Source organism: Centropristis striata, chromosome 21 (assembly GCF_030273125.1).
Source record: "Centropristis striata isolate RG_2023a ecotype Rhode Island chromosome 21, C.striata_1.0, whole genome shotgun sequence".
NCBI lineage: Eukaryota > Metazoa > Chordata > Actinopteri > Perciformes > Serranidae > Centropristis > Centropristis striata.
The window spans coordinates 13542761-13561105 of NC_081537.1; the positions used below are offsets into that span (position 1 = coordinate 13542761).

The following is an 18345-nucleotide window of genomic DNA, read 5'->3' on the forward strand; positions in this document are numbered from 1 at the left end:
CTTCTTACACTTACAGATTAAACAAACCAGATATAACATGCTAATTAGCTAGCTTGCTAGCTAGAAATTTTAGCTTTGGACAGAGCCATGCTAGCGGTTTCATGTCCAGTCTTTATGCTAAACTAAACTGACTGTTCTGATGGTCCAATATTCCCAAACCCCAATAGTCTGAAAATCGTCCCATTGAACCTGAAGCCCATTAATTCCAAAAAAAAAAAAAAAAATAGCCTACACACTCTCCCTGCAGTTCATGGCCTACAGTCTATCAGACCTGCCTCCTTATATTTCTTACTGTTGCATCGAAGCGTGTGTGTTTCCCTCCAATGAGAATGCTGCCACTCAGTGGTTGGGGTTAGGGTTTAGGTTATGGGTAGGCGTAGTAGAGATAACTTGTTGTGGTAGGGTTAGGGTGGGTTCAGGTTAAATTATGAACATCATCACTGTCGAGGTCTGATGTTGTCATTCTGCACAATAATTGGCCATGTGTTCTGTTTGTTGGGTTACGGTGTGTATCTTTGGAGCCATCGGCCTTCGGATATTTGGGCTGTTGGACAAATGGGCTTTTGGTCCAATGGGACTTTTTTTTTTAGAATATTGGGGTTTCGGAACAATGGGCCATCTAAATAATGGCATGGCACCAAAATGTTTGACTTTCTGTACGGGGCTTTTTAACCACAGTGTATTATCATGTTGAATAGTTGGGTTTGGTGGCAAGTGGTTATTAACAAATGGATAATTTAAGCCGTTGTAATTATGATTAGCCTTAAAGGTATTTTAAATTTGTGTACAGATGTCCAGTCTTGCATTAATACATCTGATGCTGAGTCATTTGTTAGTTGTACCTCACAAAGGCACCTACCATCCTTTCCCTTTTAAACTAGGACAGGATCAATATTGTAACAATGTCCCATTCACATAGATATTGTATAGTAGAGCCTAACTGGCTTTAACCGAAATAAAAACTAGAAAAAGACAAATTATTTACAAGTTAAAAAAAACTACAAATAAAAAATAATGTACTTACAAACAAATGTACAACATCAGCGGACACCTGAAATAGTTCCCAGGCACTTGTGATGCAAAACAGACAAACATAACTACGCATTTAATTACTAAAAATCTAAAACAATAAGATAAACATAATACCATTTACAGTTGTTATTTTGCAATTAAAATACAACAACCCTTAGAGAGTAGAGTGAGAATACCTTCATTTAAAGTAACACTACAGCGTGAAGCTCAGTATGCTAGTGGTTAGTAATAATGTACAATCTGTTCCTGAAAGTAACAGATGAAGTTGGTGATATATGTAAGTTTTGCACAGTAAACCATTTGCTCCTTCAAATATTTGCCCCCGTAAAAAAAAGCAAATAGGTGCTAGGGGGTCTCAGTTGGCAGCATAATAATATCAAAATAACATTTTTGAAGTATGCTTTGACAAATGGATGCAACACAACACAATTCAACTGCCATGAGAAGGGGAATGCATGCTTCTACTTAAACAAGCTGATTAATGCAAATGCTGAATCCTGGGTTTCACCTTTACATTTAAGTAATCCAAAACCTTTCCGCTTTTCCTCGGCCTGATCGTCCCACATCCTTTGACTTATGTCTCCACTGACTTGCCTTTTATCCAAAGGTCATTGTTGCAAACAATGAGGAAACAAGACACCCTTTTTCTTTTTTTCTCTGGCCCGGTTCCCTCTCTTATTCACCTGTTTGAATGATTGTCAGTCGCAAGAATCACTGCTTTGGATTAACACAGTGTCTGTAGAAGGTGGATTAGTAAGTGTAATATTGATGTAGTAACACAATCATTTAAGATACCCTGAGAAAATTAGCAAAAAAAAAGATAGAAAACCCTGGATTTTATTTTGTATTCTGATTATTCTGTATGTTTTGTGCACTGGCTGACAATGAGTTGCTATATTTTTGCATGCTGTTTACTGTTTAGTCAGCATTTGACCATCCATAGCACACATGGCAAATTATATGGGTTTTAGACATGCCTTTTGAAGACACAGTGTTACCTTATATTGGCTACTAATAATTAGATTAAACAAGGCATTCTCATGAACAGCTCCATATGATTTCATTCAAAAAGTGTTGCAGCATGTTTCGTATGATACACTATGAAATATGACCAGTTACTGCTTGAAACATGTAACCTAAGGAAAGCTGAACCATATGCCCGCATATCTCATTTCTTCCTACCCTCAAATACGACCCACGAGTGGTTCCTAAATCAGTGCTCCTACCAGTAGTATGACAAAAACACGTCATGCCTAAACGTAACAGTCGCCAAATAAACACGTCATTAACATTGTGAAAGGGTTGCAGTTTTGCTAATACAACAAAACTACTTGTTTAAGGTTATGGGGTAAAAAGTGCATGGTTATACTTGGACTTAGATGATTAAAAAGGATAAAATAAATGGACGTTAGTACAGGAAATTAGGTAGTTAAGTTGGTGATGTAAAACGCACTATGACTATAAGACTATGATGTAGCTATATGCATGGGCTATGTCTGGAAGTTATGTTTTGCAACTTCTAATAACAATGTTGACTTTTGTTTTCAAACAGAACACAAATCTGATTTCCTGGGTGACAGACCTGTGTATGTTTTACCCATCCTCCACCCATACCACCCTCAAGATGTGGACTTTGTCATTCTTTATACTATTTCTTTGCTTGCACTTTTGCTTTTACACACCGTAACATCACTTCTGCCTTCGCATTCTTTATAACTGCTACACCAATTAAAGGGCACCGCTAACTCCAAACGTAAATATGTGTTGTAATAAGCTGCTGTACAAACAAACCGTGGGGACGTATTTTAGGGAGGACAGTCTCGTTTAGGCGCCAAAACTGAATGTTTAAGTTTAGGGAAAAAGAACAGGGTTAGGTTTTCTTCCGTACATAACTCCACCGGTGTGGGCATGAACACTGGACTCCTGGGTAAAAGCCGTGGATTGGTTTGATCCATCAACCAGACCAAATTTCACAGGATAGCTACGAATTCCACTGCATTCACTTTTTGTAGGAATACCTGCGAACCATTCATGAGAAAAGCCTGGATTTAACAATATATGGTCCCCTCATGAGAGTGTTCCATACAGTATATGGAGGGATCCAAAGGTCTTTGTGTCCTCTGCGATGAATAAGAATGAAAATGTATACATGATGGGTGTGTGTTTGTTTGTACAGCGCATGCATGAATGGTTACATACTGTAGGTCTATGTGTGTATGTAGTATATACAGTATGTATGGCATTTGCACTTGTCTGTCTATGTATATACAGTATACATAGTTGTTACTTTTGAATTCCACGTCCGTCCCTTTTCTGGGTCAGTATGAAGGAGTCTGTGTGGAGCTCCTGTGTTATGCAGATCGACACGCAGAAGAGTGTCTCATGTTGCCTCGGGTCAATGACCTGCTCCACAGACCACCTAGTTGGCAAAGTCCAGCCAGCAGTTCTTATAGCACTTGTCTGAAAAAGGAAGAGTCTGCAGAAGCCACTTAGTTGAGATTAATCCAATGCGTGCTGCAGCTCGATGTCTCATGTATTTAAAATACGAGTAAATAGTTGGACTTGCTGAAGGAGAACAGGTTCATTTGAAAAGCGTCCAAGCATCCTTCTTCAGGTTGTCATATTTGCAAAGATCCAGATGCTCTGCAGTATGCAGGCCGCGGTGACAGACACAAGCCATTTGACAACTTAAATTCAAAAAATCTAACATGGCATGTAAATAATGTTGCTTGTCAGGTACGGTCTTGAGACGTTCACTCCTCTTTGGTAGCATAGGTGTGTAAAGTAACATTTAGAGATACAACACTGGCTAATGGATGCTTATAAGTAAGGGACAAACTGACTATGAATTTTAAGAATAAAGATGTAGGAATGATAAATTCAGTTCAAAGCCCATTGCTATGGGATGGTAAGCTAGGTGTCAAACAGTGTGGAAAGGCAGGTGGATATCCAGGCTAAAAAATGGAATGACTATAGACAATTTCCCTCCACGTGGGCTTTACATTGTGTGGATTTTAAAATGTGAGAATGAATGATTGATGGTTAAGTGAAGGCTTTTGGCTTGAATAGGTACACTGATATTCATTCAGTTTTTGTCTTATTTCTGGCATCTCCTTGTCTTGTCTTGATTAAACACGAAGTGATTCCTCAGGACTCATGATATTTGACTGCTGGCTTTATGAAGAAATAGCTTAAAACGATTCTAGCATGATTTATGTGGAGTGAAGGAGGCCATGGAAGGATATTAAGGTTAAGGCAGGTTGCTCACTGTAAAGCTTAAATTAGACTACGGACGTGGCAGTCGGCTTGGCAGTGCTCGGGCTCAGCACCAGGCTCTGGGCGATGTCATCACGGTTGATTTTGCGCAGAGCTGTGCACAGTGCGTCGATGCTGGCGCAGTCCTTGCTCGCCCAGTCAGACAGCAGCGCGCGGACAGGATGCTCCTCCTGCTGGAATGTGGCGATCCGCTCCTCCTCGTAGCCCAGGAGGCCCGCCAGGTTGCACCAGTCGCTGTCCTCCATGTGGTTGCAATCGTCTCCTTCGCTGCCCCTGAACAACAACTTCTCCACTTTCTCTCTGGTGTGGAGAGGAAGGAGCAAACAAGGCTCCTCATCCATGTTGACAACTGCAGAGGGAAAGAACAAGTTCATGTCATTTCATTACATGAATCGTTATTATTTAAGTTTATTTAGCTTGGTGTGACGATGAAGTAATAATTCAGTTTGATTACATTTATCTTCCAACCAAAATCTGAAATATTTGATAAATTAATGTGGCTCGCTATGTAAAGTCATGTTCTCAAAAATCGCTACAAATGCTTATTAATCCTACTACGACTGACTAATCCAGCACAGTAAGGATTCTACCTACATTCAGTTCGTGAGCTTTTCAATTGGCTGTAATTACTTTATTTAAAAGAATGTGATAGTGTGTAAATTTCCTGCAGCAGCAACATTGGGTTGCAAATTTGAGGGTTTATGATTGCTAAAATACTTTACTTTGACTTGGTATTAATGTCTTGGTACTTGAATTATGCTTATACATAATTATATATTATATATTATTATTATTATTATTATATATTATATATTATGCTTATATGCATACTATTACATATTGAGAAATTGTGTTTCAGGGATGGGGGGTTGTCTAGGAAATTTCAAGAGCAATGCATGTAAACCAAATGCAAAAAATGTTTTGGGATTAGACAAGAACACGGCATGCCACTCAAAAATCAGTGACACTAACAGCACATCATTCCAGCCACAAAGAAAATTTGTGAATGTTTTCATCAAACTCAATAGCTTATTGGCTGGTCAGATGTTTAAGTTACATAAGGCTTGCAGTCCACACTGCTGCACATTGTTGTTTTATTCATTTACTATAATCTGTGCAAGCATGTGGTTTTAAAAGCCCTGAATTGTCTGAAACTGGTTTGTCAGGCTAATAATGGAAACTGCCAGGAGCACATGCAGCCAAAAAAAACCACTGTAGCTCTGTCAGTGTTGCAATCCGTGTTTGTTGATTTGCTACAGTAGGTTTGAAAGGTCGTATTCAGGGGAAAGCCACCAGACGATTCATTCCTGAGGGGAAATTCTTAACTCTCGACTGGCGCTGTGTGACAGTTGAGAGTGCCGTCTGTGTGTACATTCACAGTGATCCATCAGAATTATTTGTGGATTCGAAGAAACTCATTACCAGAGGACTTCAACTCCAGATAACTCACTGACATGAGTGGTGAAATGTGCTCACGCCCAATTCAAGTGCTATAGTTTGATTAATGAGTGCTACTGTTTTTCATGTTGTTTTGGGAGTGGCCTCAGTTTAGGTGTTACCTGTCTGTGCCTGAGTCTGGCCCTGCTGCTCCTGCAGACTCTGGCTGTCCACAGAAATGCCACTGTCACTGTGCAGCTTCTCTCCCTCAGGTGACGGCGTCTGGTTCTGGTTGGCTGTGCAGTTGTTGGCTCCTTGCTTGTTCTGCTTACAGCTGTTCCACCTGCATGACAATGAGTCGGACGAGATGAATAACTCCACTTGTTGCCTACATATTGAGTTGTTTTTCTGGCCACCTAACAAATGCAATTTCGTATTTCACTCTCTTTTCAGCTCTGTTTTTGGTCCCCACCAACTCTCGAAGGATATATCTTGCTCTTTAGCTGAATGTTCCATGATGTTCATCAGCTTGTCATAGAACACAGTTGGATAAACATATTGTACATTCAAAATTTAGCAGTTAACTTTGGGCCGTCTGTGTAGGCATTAAGAGAGGAGCCTGGGTTTCAAATGTATGAGAAGAGAGTACACAGACCATATTGTGACCCAGAGGACAACAGTGTGCTCTGACCCAGATAAGAAACAGATGATTGCATTAAATATGAAAGTGCAAAAATGTCAAATCTGATTAACTTTGCACATATACATTTGTTTTTGCTTAGACTTGTTGTGGAAGTTGTTGTGTCCCAGATACGTGTCATATAGGCCATACATGTCTAGGTTAATCTTTGATTACATTGTAATAAAAATAAATGGATTAAAAGTCAAGATAACTAGCTCATGATGCCAATTTGCAAAAAGTCTGAATTAATGCTTTGTCAGGTCTCTGCTATACAAACCAGGAGAATAAGCTTTCACGACAAAGCATTGCATACATTTCTTGCCCTGATGCAAATCCTGCATGTTCCTCAGAATTCCTGCAGTCAAGATAAAATAAACTTTTAAGGTTCCACATCAGGGAAAATTCACTTGTTACAGCAGCTCAAAAGTTAGAAAAAGCATGTGACGGCAGGTCCATGATGAAATATCTGCGCAAGAATCCTGCGTCTATTCACATCTTTGCATTGACTTTGTGATTACATCTTGAATGTAATCTCAACCTGGGGTGAAGACTCTTAGGGTTTTAAGAAAATAACATTTAAATGATTCAGTCTTCTTTTGTTTTTCCTGACCTATTTGACATTTCTGCCTTTTTGTATTCAAACGTCAGAACTCTTTCACCTCTAAAAATCCCTCATATTGAACAATCTCTCAAAAACAATGCTTGTTTTTCAATCATATCAAATAGCTTCATATTCATAATCCAGCAGTGGGTTGTCAGGTACCATGATGAGTCTTTTTTTTTTACAGTGTGCTTAAAATTGTGCGTCCTTCTTCCCCTCTTTTCTGTCCTCACCTCTTGAAGATGATGAAGGCCACGAGGCCGACTACAACAGCTGCCAGGATGGAGCAGTAGATGGGAATGAGCTTGTCGTTCAGATGGTAGATCGGCTCCTTGGAATCACCATTAGTGGTGGTGGCCGTGTCTGTTGGGCCGCCCGGCGGGAGGATGTCTGGCGAGAAGTCATCGTAGGTGGGAGTGGAGTTACTGGAAAAGGGAGTGGGAGACACTGGATCTTCATAAACTGTTGGAGCTGTGAGAATGAAACAAAAAGAGAAAGGAACTTAGGTCAGTTACACATTGTTGTTGTTTTTACATCATTTCTGACTCCAGCAGTGCAGGAAAAGTACTGCTGCAGGGTGAAGTTGCAAGGTTTTTTTTTGTCTCTATCTACCATAACCAGTGTAACCATAAGCGTCTCATGCTGTGAGCACGCGCACGTGCACGCGCGCACACACACACACACACGTTACATCCCAGATCACTTGGTCATTTCCCCTCCTCCCCAAGGAGCCATTAACGTGGGTAAAAGCAAGTATGTTCATCCAGTCCTGCCCACTTTCCTCCAACCATTAAGCCGCCATGTTCGCTCCTCACCGCGGATGTGGAAACCTATCCTCTCCTGTCACTTACTTACAGTTACTCACATCATCAACAGGAAATCGTCCTGTTGGCTTCAAAGGGCTCTAAAAACCTCAGGAGAGCCGCTGAAAGAGGTGAAAACATTTTTAATGAGAGCTTATTTAGATGGATGCACGGTGAGGCTGTGAGGCTTTTAGCTGAAGGAATTCTGAGGATGTGATAAGTACTTTATGGCACTGAACATGTCCATCATTCTTAATCCTTAAAGTGTTAACCAATTGATTTTTTTCTCACTAAAAAGACGTCTTATGATGATGTTGGGGTCGTATTACTCTGACAGGAAAGGGGTTCTCACTGTGCCAGATCTATCGGACATCTCATCACACACTTGGCTTGTAAATTTGTTTCGCTTGTTGTGTTTTTAAGTATTAATCAGTTATGGCTGCCTGTTTGTCTTGTTTGTTAGCATCAGTCCTGAGCCAGCTTTATACTTTGACTGACAGGTCAGTGAAGCTCCCCCTGCTGGGTTCAATGACTTGTGACCAGGGGGTTGTAGTTAAGGGCAAGTAAGCTAATAGTAACTAGTAAAAGACAAAATAACTTTTTAACTATTTGTACCTGCTGTAACAGTATTTGGTCTTATTTCCTGAGCTTTTATTTTGAAGGTGACTTTCTAGTATTGACACAGAATTTATTACCACAGCAAAGGCAGAGCGAAAAACAATATAAAAATAAAGAAATAAAGTGTGCAGAAGGAGTCATTAAATGTATTACCAACCTTTTAAATAGACACAAGGTTGGTTTTGAGCTCTAACTTTCTAACAGTTTGTTTAAATTAGTTATAGTGAGCTTGGTGTAATGTATACACCAAAGCATTGCTCTGATAAGTTAACATATTTGTTGTTTGTGTCTTTATTCATAGCTCTTACACTGGTTTTTGAATAAATACAAAATCATTAGTCAACTATCAGAACATATTACGGCGGTATTGGCTACAGCCAGGTTTAAAATGCAAAATATGCGGTTGTAGAGCTAGAAACAAGTGAGCTTATCAGACCTTTGATCAAATTTGACCAGCAAAGTTGCAGCCTCAACCAAAACCGATAGCAAAGAAGTTTTTGGGTTGACCCCACTTGGCACTGCCCACAGTCAGCAGAAATATTACCTCTGCAGGTGACAGTCACTCACCCATTAAATTCAATGCAGGTAGCTCATTTAGGCTGCAGCAGTGAGGACTATAGGGTATGCTGAAGGAAAAAAAACAAGCAGGCTGAAGCAAAAAGTTGAAGAAGAATAAACTTCTGCAGAAACGCAACCCAACATCATACTGTGGTGACAAATTGTGTAACCAGCAATCAATCAGATTTACAATCACCAAATGCAGACTCCTAGATTTGACCAAAACACAATTGAGTGTAACGTCATGTGTAGTCTCGTTTTCAAAGGCCTCGCTTCTTGGTCACTTATTGAAAGTAATTGTGAGTTTTAAAAAACCATCTTATCAGTATGGACAGCCAAGCAGTACTTACTAGCAGCATGGCTAAAGGCTAAACACGTCACACAAATGGGCTATTTAAGTGACACACCCACACCTTTGCACCAATCGCAGCAACACCTGATTGGTGTGAATGCAGCCTAACACAGAATACGTTAACTGACCTGTCAGCATTTGTAAAAATGTGAAATCAAAAGTCTGGTTTAAATTTTTTTCCTCAAACTGTCCGTCATGAGTTTGACTGTGTTATAGGATTGCAATACTAAATGGGTTACTGAATTTAGTATTATTGAGTACTCTTAATTAAAATGGCAATAAATTGGGATTTTGAATAAATCATAAATGGGTGAATGAATTCATACAGACAGATGATGCTCTGCAGCAAATCAAGTTCCTCCCCGTCCTCTTCACTATTAGCCCATAGACAACAAACACATATATACATACACACCACCAGGCCTCTTCTGTCTCTGCCCCTCTGGTTTTGTCCCCCATCAACACACACACACACACACACACACACACACACACACACACGAAACCAGACACCATTCATTGACAGAAATCTTCTTGGTCCAGCGCAAATGCCCCCTCCCCATCTCTTCATCCTTCAATCCTCTTTCTATCTATTTTACCGCTGGCTACACTCGCTCCTATCAGGCGTTTCCTTTTCTGTCAGTCAGTCTTGTGGTTATTTCAAAGCCCTTTTCTTTTTCTTCATTGCATCTTTTTCATCCCTCCATTTATAATAAACACAACATCATCGTTGTCCAACCTTCTTGGTTATATCATTTATTCCTTTTGTTCATTAACCATTTATATCATCCATCAATTTGATCCTTTACTCCTACATTACTGCACTCTCCCTCGATGAACAGTTAAAACAGGGCCCTAAGTGCCTTTACTGAACCTCTCACATTGGTTGGCCTCAGAGGGGAGTGACCTTCTCCTGCTGAGCTCAGCTTGTTTCCACTATGCAGAGAGCCTCGTGGTTTCTGGAGCGCTGCTCTCAGTCAGTTATGTTGAGACGTTTTAATGATCAGCTCAGCAACAACTCTCTAATACTGTACCCTTAAGTCTCAAGCTATTATTGTTTAAAGAAAATAGTGCATGGAAAGATATCAATAATGGAGATTCGCAGATCATAATATAAAACTACGGCATACTTTTAAACTGAGAAGAAGAATATGTTGCGTTAAGTAAACAACATTTATTACCCAAAATGTGTTTTTGTCCTGTGAAAAACAGGACATATATAAAATCTTCATTTAAAATCATAAATCCATATTTTGTGAATGCCCTCCCTTATAAAGTAACAGCAGCCAATAGGAGGCAATCATGACCAAAGTAATAACATGACTGGTTATAATGAACTTCACCATAGAAGTCATAATTAAATGCTTCATTATATACTACAACTACTGCACTGCATTATAACTCTTTATGAGTGTTTACAGCAAAAAATATATAGTGCTTTAAGCAGATTATAACCCATTATTGGTATGTTAATTAGGCATTATAGACATGATTTTTTAAAAAGGTTTTCAGAGGCTCCTGGGTCTTATGCTAAAAAAAACCCTAATTGAATAATGCAAAAAAGGAAAAAATGCACTGTCACAAAACATTTGACATTTTAAAGACACATGATTTTCACTGGATGGCAACAATGCAATGCAAAATGAAATGTCCAACAGGAAGAAATATTGCTCCATCTGCAACACTGTTTGTTTCCTTTATTTACTCTGTTGTTAATTTGTAGTATTATAATTTATGTCATGAATTCTTATATGCTTTCTTCTTTGATTCGCTTTCACTTATCCTAACAACCAAATTTCCCACAATTGGATCTCACGGTGCTTTGTTATATTGGCGTTCCCATTATAAAAAATTACAGGAGTGCTAACTTGATGGTTCTGTGTTACCGGTCAAAATGTGGCAGCAGCGTGTGATTATGCTTATAAAAACTGAAAGATGTTGAGCTGTCAGAATGACAGGTTCAGTCAACTGTAACTATCAACAAACTGTTTATTTGTTAAGCATTATTTGGTTGTTAGTGAGTTTACTGGAATTTTCCTCCTGGCTTTTTCTGTTAATGATTAATGTGTGACTGGAAATCCGGACGCATGTGTGCTTGTCAGCATTAGCTGAGTAATTATATAGAAAGAACTTGTTGCTCTCACATATACATAGTGGGAGTGTGTGTGTGAGATTTGCGTTCAAAGCGAGTGTTTGTGGGGCAGCCACGCCTCAGTTAAACTCCTCATTCCAACCTCTTGCAAACAGGTGTTGCTGCCGTTTCCACACCATATACTTTAAGGGCTGACTTTGGCATTAAACAGAAAGGAAAAGGAGGGGCTTTTGACACGGGCGACTTGTTTTTTTTATAATATATCATTATACCTTCTGCCAGAACCTGCCCAACAAAACCTGGAACGCCTTCCCCAATGACGGACACATTTAAAGTATTCCTGTTGTTACAACAAGCACAAGTCAAAAGAAAAATAAAGATTACTGAAGAACGCTGTTGCTAATGTTTTGTTGAAGCAATTTTTGAGATTTCTTCCCATCCGCCATCACTCTTTTCCTACCTGACATGACCCATCTCATTTTTCTGCTCACGTGCTCCAGATTGAACACACCCCTGGATGTGTATGCATGTTTGTGAATTTATACAGGGGACACGTGTGTGTGTGCGTGCGTGTGTGTGTGTGCGTGTGCACGCCTGCGCCTGTGTGTGTGTGCGTGCCTGTTCTGCGGCAGAATGTGATCAGCACTCGTAGAGGTCAACCAGAGAAACTGGAGAGTGCAGAGGAGTAACTCCATCGCTTTTATCGACCAGGACACATTCTCAGCATCTGTTCTCTCTCTCCACTCTTTCAAGCTTTTCTCCATCTCTTTCTCTTCTGCAGCTCTCTATCCTCCTTCCTGTTTGCTGCTCTATTTTCATTTATTTTCTCTTATACAGTTACGGACATGCTTCACATGGCCATTTTTAGTTAATGTAATAACACTTTCTAGATCAGTTATAAACCATTAGTAAGATCAGGTTTTTGGTCGCCAGTTGCCTTTTGATAACTTTGACTGGAATGCAGTTGAGCTGTATTATAAATACAAAGTTTTTTCTTTTTGTTTCGTTCGAATGTTATCAGCCCATTAAATGGCCTGCTCCACCATCTCTTATGTACAGAAGGCTGTTATCAGAGCATTAAGTGGCCGGTCGTAGTTTTCTTTAGGTGCTGAAACTATGTGGTTAATTTTGGGGGAAAATCGTTTGATGATGAAATACCTTAAAAATGACTTATTAATTGGCAAAACTACATGTTTAGATTTAGGAAAAAAATACCATTGTTTTGGATTTTTACTATCTTGTGCTCAGGACACTTATAGGCTATAAAAATGATTTACAAAGTGACTTTTAATTTCACTCTTTTAGTTTCACACAGGATGCAAACCCTGATCCAATATTTCTCCTTGTATTGATTTTTTATACTGTTTTACAGCCACTAGAGATCGGAGCCAATATTAATTCAGCATTAAAACAATTTAATGGACTGATAACAGCCTTATGGACCTACTAGTTAATGGAGCCAGCCCTTTTGTACCCATATCAACAAGGCTGATAATCATTGATGATGCAGTCTTGTGACGATGCCAAAACTGGGTATGATTATAAGAGATATAAGTTGTTAATAAAGTATAACCTAAAATAAATGAATATTACAAGATGCTGGCTACTTTAAGCCAAAGTGGCTTATTAGTATCAACAGGAATGAGCAAAAAAATATGCACATATATCTCTATATGGTGTGTTTACTGACTTTTTACAGTCCATTTTACACATTTTTGGAATACCAAAACACAATACCAATCTCTGGAATTTTAGTGAAAAATTTTGAAGCACATAAATTGTAAAAAAAACTACAAAACTAGCTTTCACTGTGACAGGAATAATGCAGCACATGAGCCAACCAAAAAGAGATTAAATCACTGAGAGGAAGTCTTGGCAGAGACACTTAACTGTAAATCCTCTCGAGGACAAAACCTTGACTCTGAGCTTTTGGACAAGAATGAACGGCACGAGCGAAAGCGCAAGTGTTGTGGTCACCCTTGGCCCGCTCATGCCAAATCACCTCCAAAATGTTCCCCATGGAATGTCGAGGGGCAAATTCCCGGGTGGCGAGAGGCGACTTCAGGAGACTGAGTCATTGCCACAAGGGGTCGATTCTTGTTTGGCAGCGGAGAAAGAGACACATTCGACTTTAAAACTTCCTTCATCGTTACAATGCTCGTACTGTGTGGAGCGGGGAGCAAAAGGGTTAAGGAGAGAAGGTCAGCTGCGGCCATAGAGCCCAAGTCAGCAGAGATATAAGTCCGTAGATGTGTGGAGACCAAGCTATAGCCGCACAATGAGTGACTGTGCAACACAAAGACTGTGAATTGTTTAGTCAGACTGGGGTTGGTCGATTCTTCACAGCTATTGATGTGGTAATGCTTTGGACGCAGGAAATCAGAAATGTCGATGGCATTTCAGCCTTTTTATCATTTTCCCCATTTGTCCTTCTCTTTATCCGTCTGTCAGCCGCTTGCTGGAACTCAACATCCACCATGCACTCAGTATATCCACATGTTGAAGTGGCGTGCATGGGGCCCGAGAAGAAGCAAGACTCGATTTTTAGAGTTTGGAAGGTTGTGTTTGTTTTAGGCATTGCAAAACCAAAAATATAAAAGCAGTCGTTTACAGCATTACAGAGTCTTCCGAAGATGGCTCCTAGTTGCAGCCTGCATCAAATTCAAAGCCTTGTCTCTTGCCTACAAAACAGCAACAGGCACAGCTCCTGCATATCTGAACTGCTTTGTTCAGGTCCACAAACCCTCTCGCCCACTACGCTCTTCCAGTGAAAGGCTCCTCCGCCGCTGAAGGCCTCTGCATCTTAAACCAAACTCTTCTACTCTGTAGTTCCTCGGTGGTGGAACAAACTTCCAAACTCTATCCGATCTGCTGAGTCCTTATCAATCTTTAAGAAGAGACTAAAGACCCAACTCTTTACTGAACATCTTCACACTTTATTGACACAAATGACAACACTCTGACCGATCAGCGACTTTAAAGCACTTGTGTCCTAATGGACTCAAACTTTACCCACAGCACTTACACTTGCTTACTCATGTTTCTTGACTTCATCCTTGCTTGTATTGTATTAACTCTCATTTGTACGTCACTTTGGATAAAAGCATCTGCTAAATGACATTGTAGTAGAATTGTAGATGCCATTTTCAATCAACTTACCGAGCTAATATTAGCTTAATTAGAAAGCTAGCCACAACTGATTAGATCTGCAAGAGACAGTTGTCATCTCAGCCGGCCAAACTAACCAAGAATCAAAAGCCTTAGTAATTTAGTTATTTAATTGCCATTTTAAACTGCAAAACAACAACAGAAATAGTTGTTGCCTGCCGACCGAAAGTCCTCGGTCTCAGGTTGCCTCAGACAGAGCAAATTAAATGTGTATAAAAAAGAAAATCGCACAAGTAAAAAAGACTAGGCATAACACAGGGCAAGCCAAAATACATATTACATGAATAAAACATGAAATAAGGTAATATAAATTAGTGGTTGACAATAATTGCAAATGAATAAACTGAATGTAAACAGGAGTGTAGTAAGTTTATATGCAGGCAGGGACGGCCAGGCTTAGTGAATGCACCAGTCTGCTGATATAAATCAAGAAGAGAAAGCCCCTCCGCCTCATTCATTCCCTTTCCCTCCTGTTCTCCGTCAGTCCCTCAGCATTTTCCCCACCTCTGTCTTTCTGTCTTGATTAAGTTGAACTGTGCTGGGCCTGAGTGCTGTGCATGGGTCTAGTTAGCAGATTACACTCCCTGATTTCTGGAGGGCAGCCCGTCGATCGTTGAGGTCAACCAAACTCAGGAAGGAAGCACCTCCCTCCTCCTGCTCACCTATCAATTCAATAACCAAATGCACTTGGTCCAATCACTTTCCCTTCCCCCATTTTTCCTTCCTCTTAGCCACACCCTCTCAACCTTCATCCTTCCATGTGCCGTCTCAGATCTGTGATGTTCAATAAGTCATCTCATTGAATTTCAAGGAGTATCGGTCTGCATCCATATGACTCGGTGTGTGCTTTGTGACTCACATCTGAGTTATCTTTTAAACTTCCTTTCTGTGCGTGTTTGTGCATGAATATTATAATTGCATGCATGCTGCAAACCTCAACCTGTTGCCCCTGCTGCCACAGGTCCAGAAACCCCAGGCTTTGGGTGATAGGTCGGCCCACAAACGTGCAGTGGGTGCAATCTTAAAGAGGAACAGGGTCGAGTTAGTGTCGGGCCAGTGAAAACCTCTGTTTCTCACTAGCCTTGAGGGCTCGCAGCCAAAACCTCAGGCTGATAAGAAGAGGCAGACACGGCTCTGTCAAGCTCAAGCATTACTCATTCAACTTTCTTTAACTTTGGTATGAAAGAGCCTTGTCGCGGTGTGTTTGCATTGGCTGGCCATTCCTATTGATATTGCATTTACAGATAATCTCTCTCTTGGATTAAGAGTCATTATCCTGTAACCAATCCTGTTACTAGTCATACTGCACGCCTGCTTTATACACAGTCCTGTTCTCTGCAAAGCAAAGCACTCCATCTCTACATCCCTGTCTTCTAGAAATTACATTTATATACTTGTTTTCCCTGGAAACATTCCTAGGATTTTTTTTCTTTTAAGTGGATGAAGTGTTCCAGGACATTTCGAAACAATGAAGAGTGTAAAGTTCATGACTGTGACATACGAGACAGGTCGACTGCCAACTTGTTCTAAACTTAACCAAGCGCTGCAAGTGCCAACAATAATCATAAGATCTTTAATTATGTTGTTGTTGCAATTATATTTTGGCAGAAAATAAACATGTTGTCAGGGAACATTTAACGATGCATTTAGTTAACATCACGTCAATGAAACTTGTACGTCAAATCTGCATTACATTTTCCAAAAAATGTTGCAAATTGCATTGCAAATCAGCTGCATGTATACATCATTTCTTGCAGACAAGGTTGACCCACACAGTATTGGTTTGTCTTAGCTGATTTATGATAAAACAGTGAATGTCAATGTCAGATAATAAGATCACTAATCAACTTCACTTGTCTCAGTGTTGTTGTGACCCCTGAAAGGATTGTGGGGATTATGCCTTGTTGTTTGCCGAAAATCTCCAGGGGAAACTCATACTGCCTGATCTTCCCACAAAGACCCCCCTCCACATACAAGGCTCCCATGACCTTCAACCTCTGACCTCGCTCTGCGGCCTGCAGAAGAGTGGAAGTCATATCACACTTCTTTAGATAAGCATCTTGCCTTCAGACCCTCAACTCGGTGGGTCTAATGCAACAAAGTCTGGTCCGTATGAGCATGTTTTACCATCAGAGAGATGAAGATTTTCCTCCTAAGACTCAAAACAAACCACTAATCCCTTTGGAAGTGTGGAAGGAAATTGGATTTTCACCCCAAGTCACAGCTGAGCTTGTATCCACTAAAGGGGAAAATTCTCTAATCCCAAAAATAATAGCTGTAAATCTCCCTAAATATAACCTACAGTATATTCAAGGGGATGTTCTGGTTCCTCCACCTTCAGTTAAACTATGTCTCCAGTGTCTCAAGTTCCGACTTGTCTTTCCACGGGGCAGTGGCCTTCTCCTCTCTCTCCCTCCACCCCGCTGATTGCGTTTAGCCTTCAGGCCTGTGTCGCCTGACTCCACAACACTAATGGATATGGACGTCTGGCAGCACAACAGATTTGTAAGTGCTGATAACACTAGTGGTTCGGTAAAATGATTACATTAGAAATAAAGAGCACAAGATTGGGTTAGAGTGAGGAATAACATATGATGATGAAGCCCATGCACGGCGGGCTGTGTGTCTGGAATCACAGCAAATTCACATTCATCATGTAGTATACTGTGTTAGTTATCTAAAGGATGTTTTAGTAGTGGAGCTCTGGCCCCTAATATCTTGATCTTGGATGAATCATCTCTCCGTCCACCACACTTCTCTTTCAAACCACAAGTTGAATCAAGCTGCATTAAAGCTTCATCCTCAATGGAACAATGTTTTTTACAGCAGCGGTAGGAAAAACATCAATACATCCACTTGGTGGATGTCCACTTCTGCTTATCAAATAACCGTTTCTGTTTGTGGTCATTTTCATGTTTTTTTTATTTTTATATAACGCTGGACAGACACTGTGATTTATTATTTTGTATGTTGCATTAATTAAATGAGTACATTATGTATTACTGGACAGCAAAACTAATTAGTTCCATTCCTCGGCTCCATCGATGAACAGCTTCCCACACACAACTAATTTTCTGTATTGAACATGTATAGAGATATGAGACACTGTGGTTTAACTTACAGTGAGCCTACTGTTTGAATATATTTACTGACAACAGCTAGTTTAGCCCCATGACCGCCCTTGGCAGAATGTTAGAAGTCTTATCTTCACAAAGAAGCTGTTAAACTTTCTTATTGACGTCTTTGCGTCTCTGATTACAGTCCACCACATTAGGCCTATATGTCATATACTACTTATACTATACTGTGCATAATTTAATTATAGTTCTTCATTGATGTCCATACTGCTACATGCAACAACTTATTTAACCTATTTAACATGCTAAAATATATTCTCACCAATGTGCAATATCTGTAAAATGCAAAGTACTTTCAGGAAAACACAACACAACAACACAAAAAATAATATATTAATAATAAATGCCAAATAGCACAAATGTAATATGTCTTATTGTTTATATTCTTTATTCTGTCTCTATAACTATGTGTCTGTATCTTGAGCTGCTGTGATGATTAAATTTACCCACTGCGGGATAAATAAAGTCATATCTTATCTTATCTTACCGGTGGCTAATGTTATCACGCTAGCTAAGACATGTAAATAGTGGAGTTACCAGGAGTTGCATTTCCCCCTTTGGCCTCTGTGCCAAACTACTACAGTCTCTGTTGTACGTAAATGTCTGGTTAGTCCTAATGTCTGTAATAACACCCAAATGTCTGTTATCT

General features: G+C 39.9%; 1 protein-coding gene across 1 annotated transcript in view; it reads right to left on the reverse strand.

Moving 5' to 3' along the window:
- Positions 1-3236: 3236 nt before the first annotated feature.
- Positions 3237-18345, reverse strand: part of ngfrb (nerve growth factor receptor b) — a 32797-nt gene continuing 17688 nt past the window's right edge. Inside the window, exons 4-6 of the mRNA XM_059325277.1 lie at positions 7202-7439; positions 5868-6028; positions 3237-4657 (exon numbers count right to left, since the gene is read on the reverse strand). Of these exons, the coding sequence (XP_059181260.1) occupies positions 4314-4657; positions 5868-6028; positions 7202-7439 (743 nt within the window). The 3' untranslated portion in view covers positions 3237-4313. The remainder of the gene's footprint in view (positions 4658-5867; positions 6029-7201; positions 7440-18345) is intronic.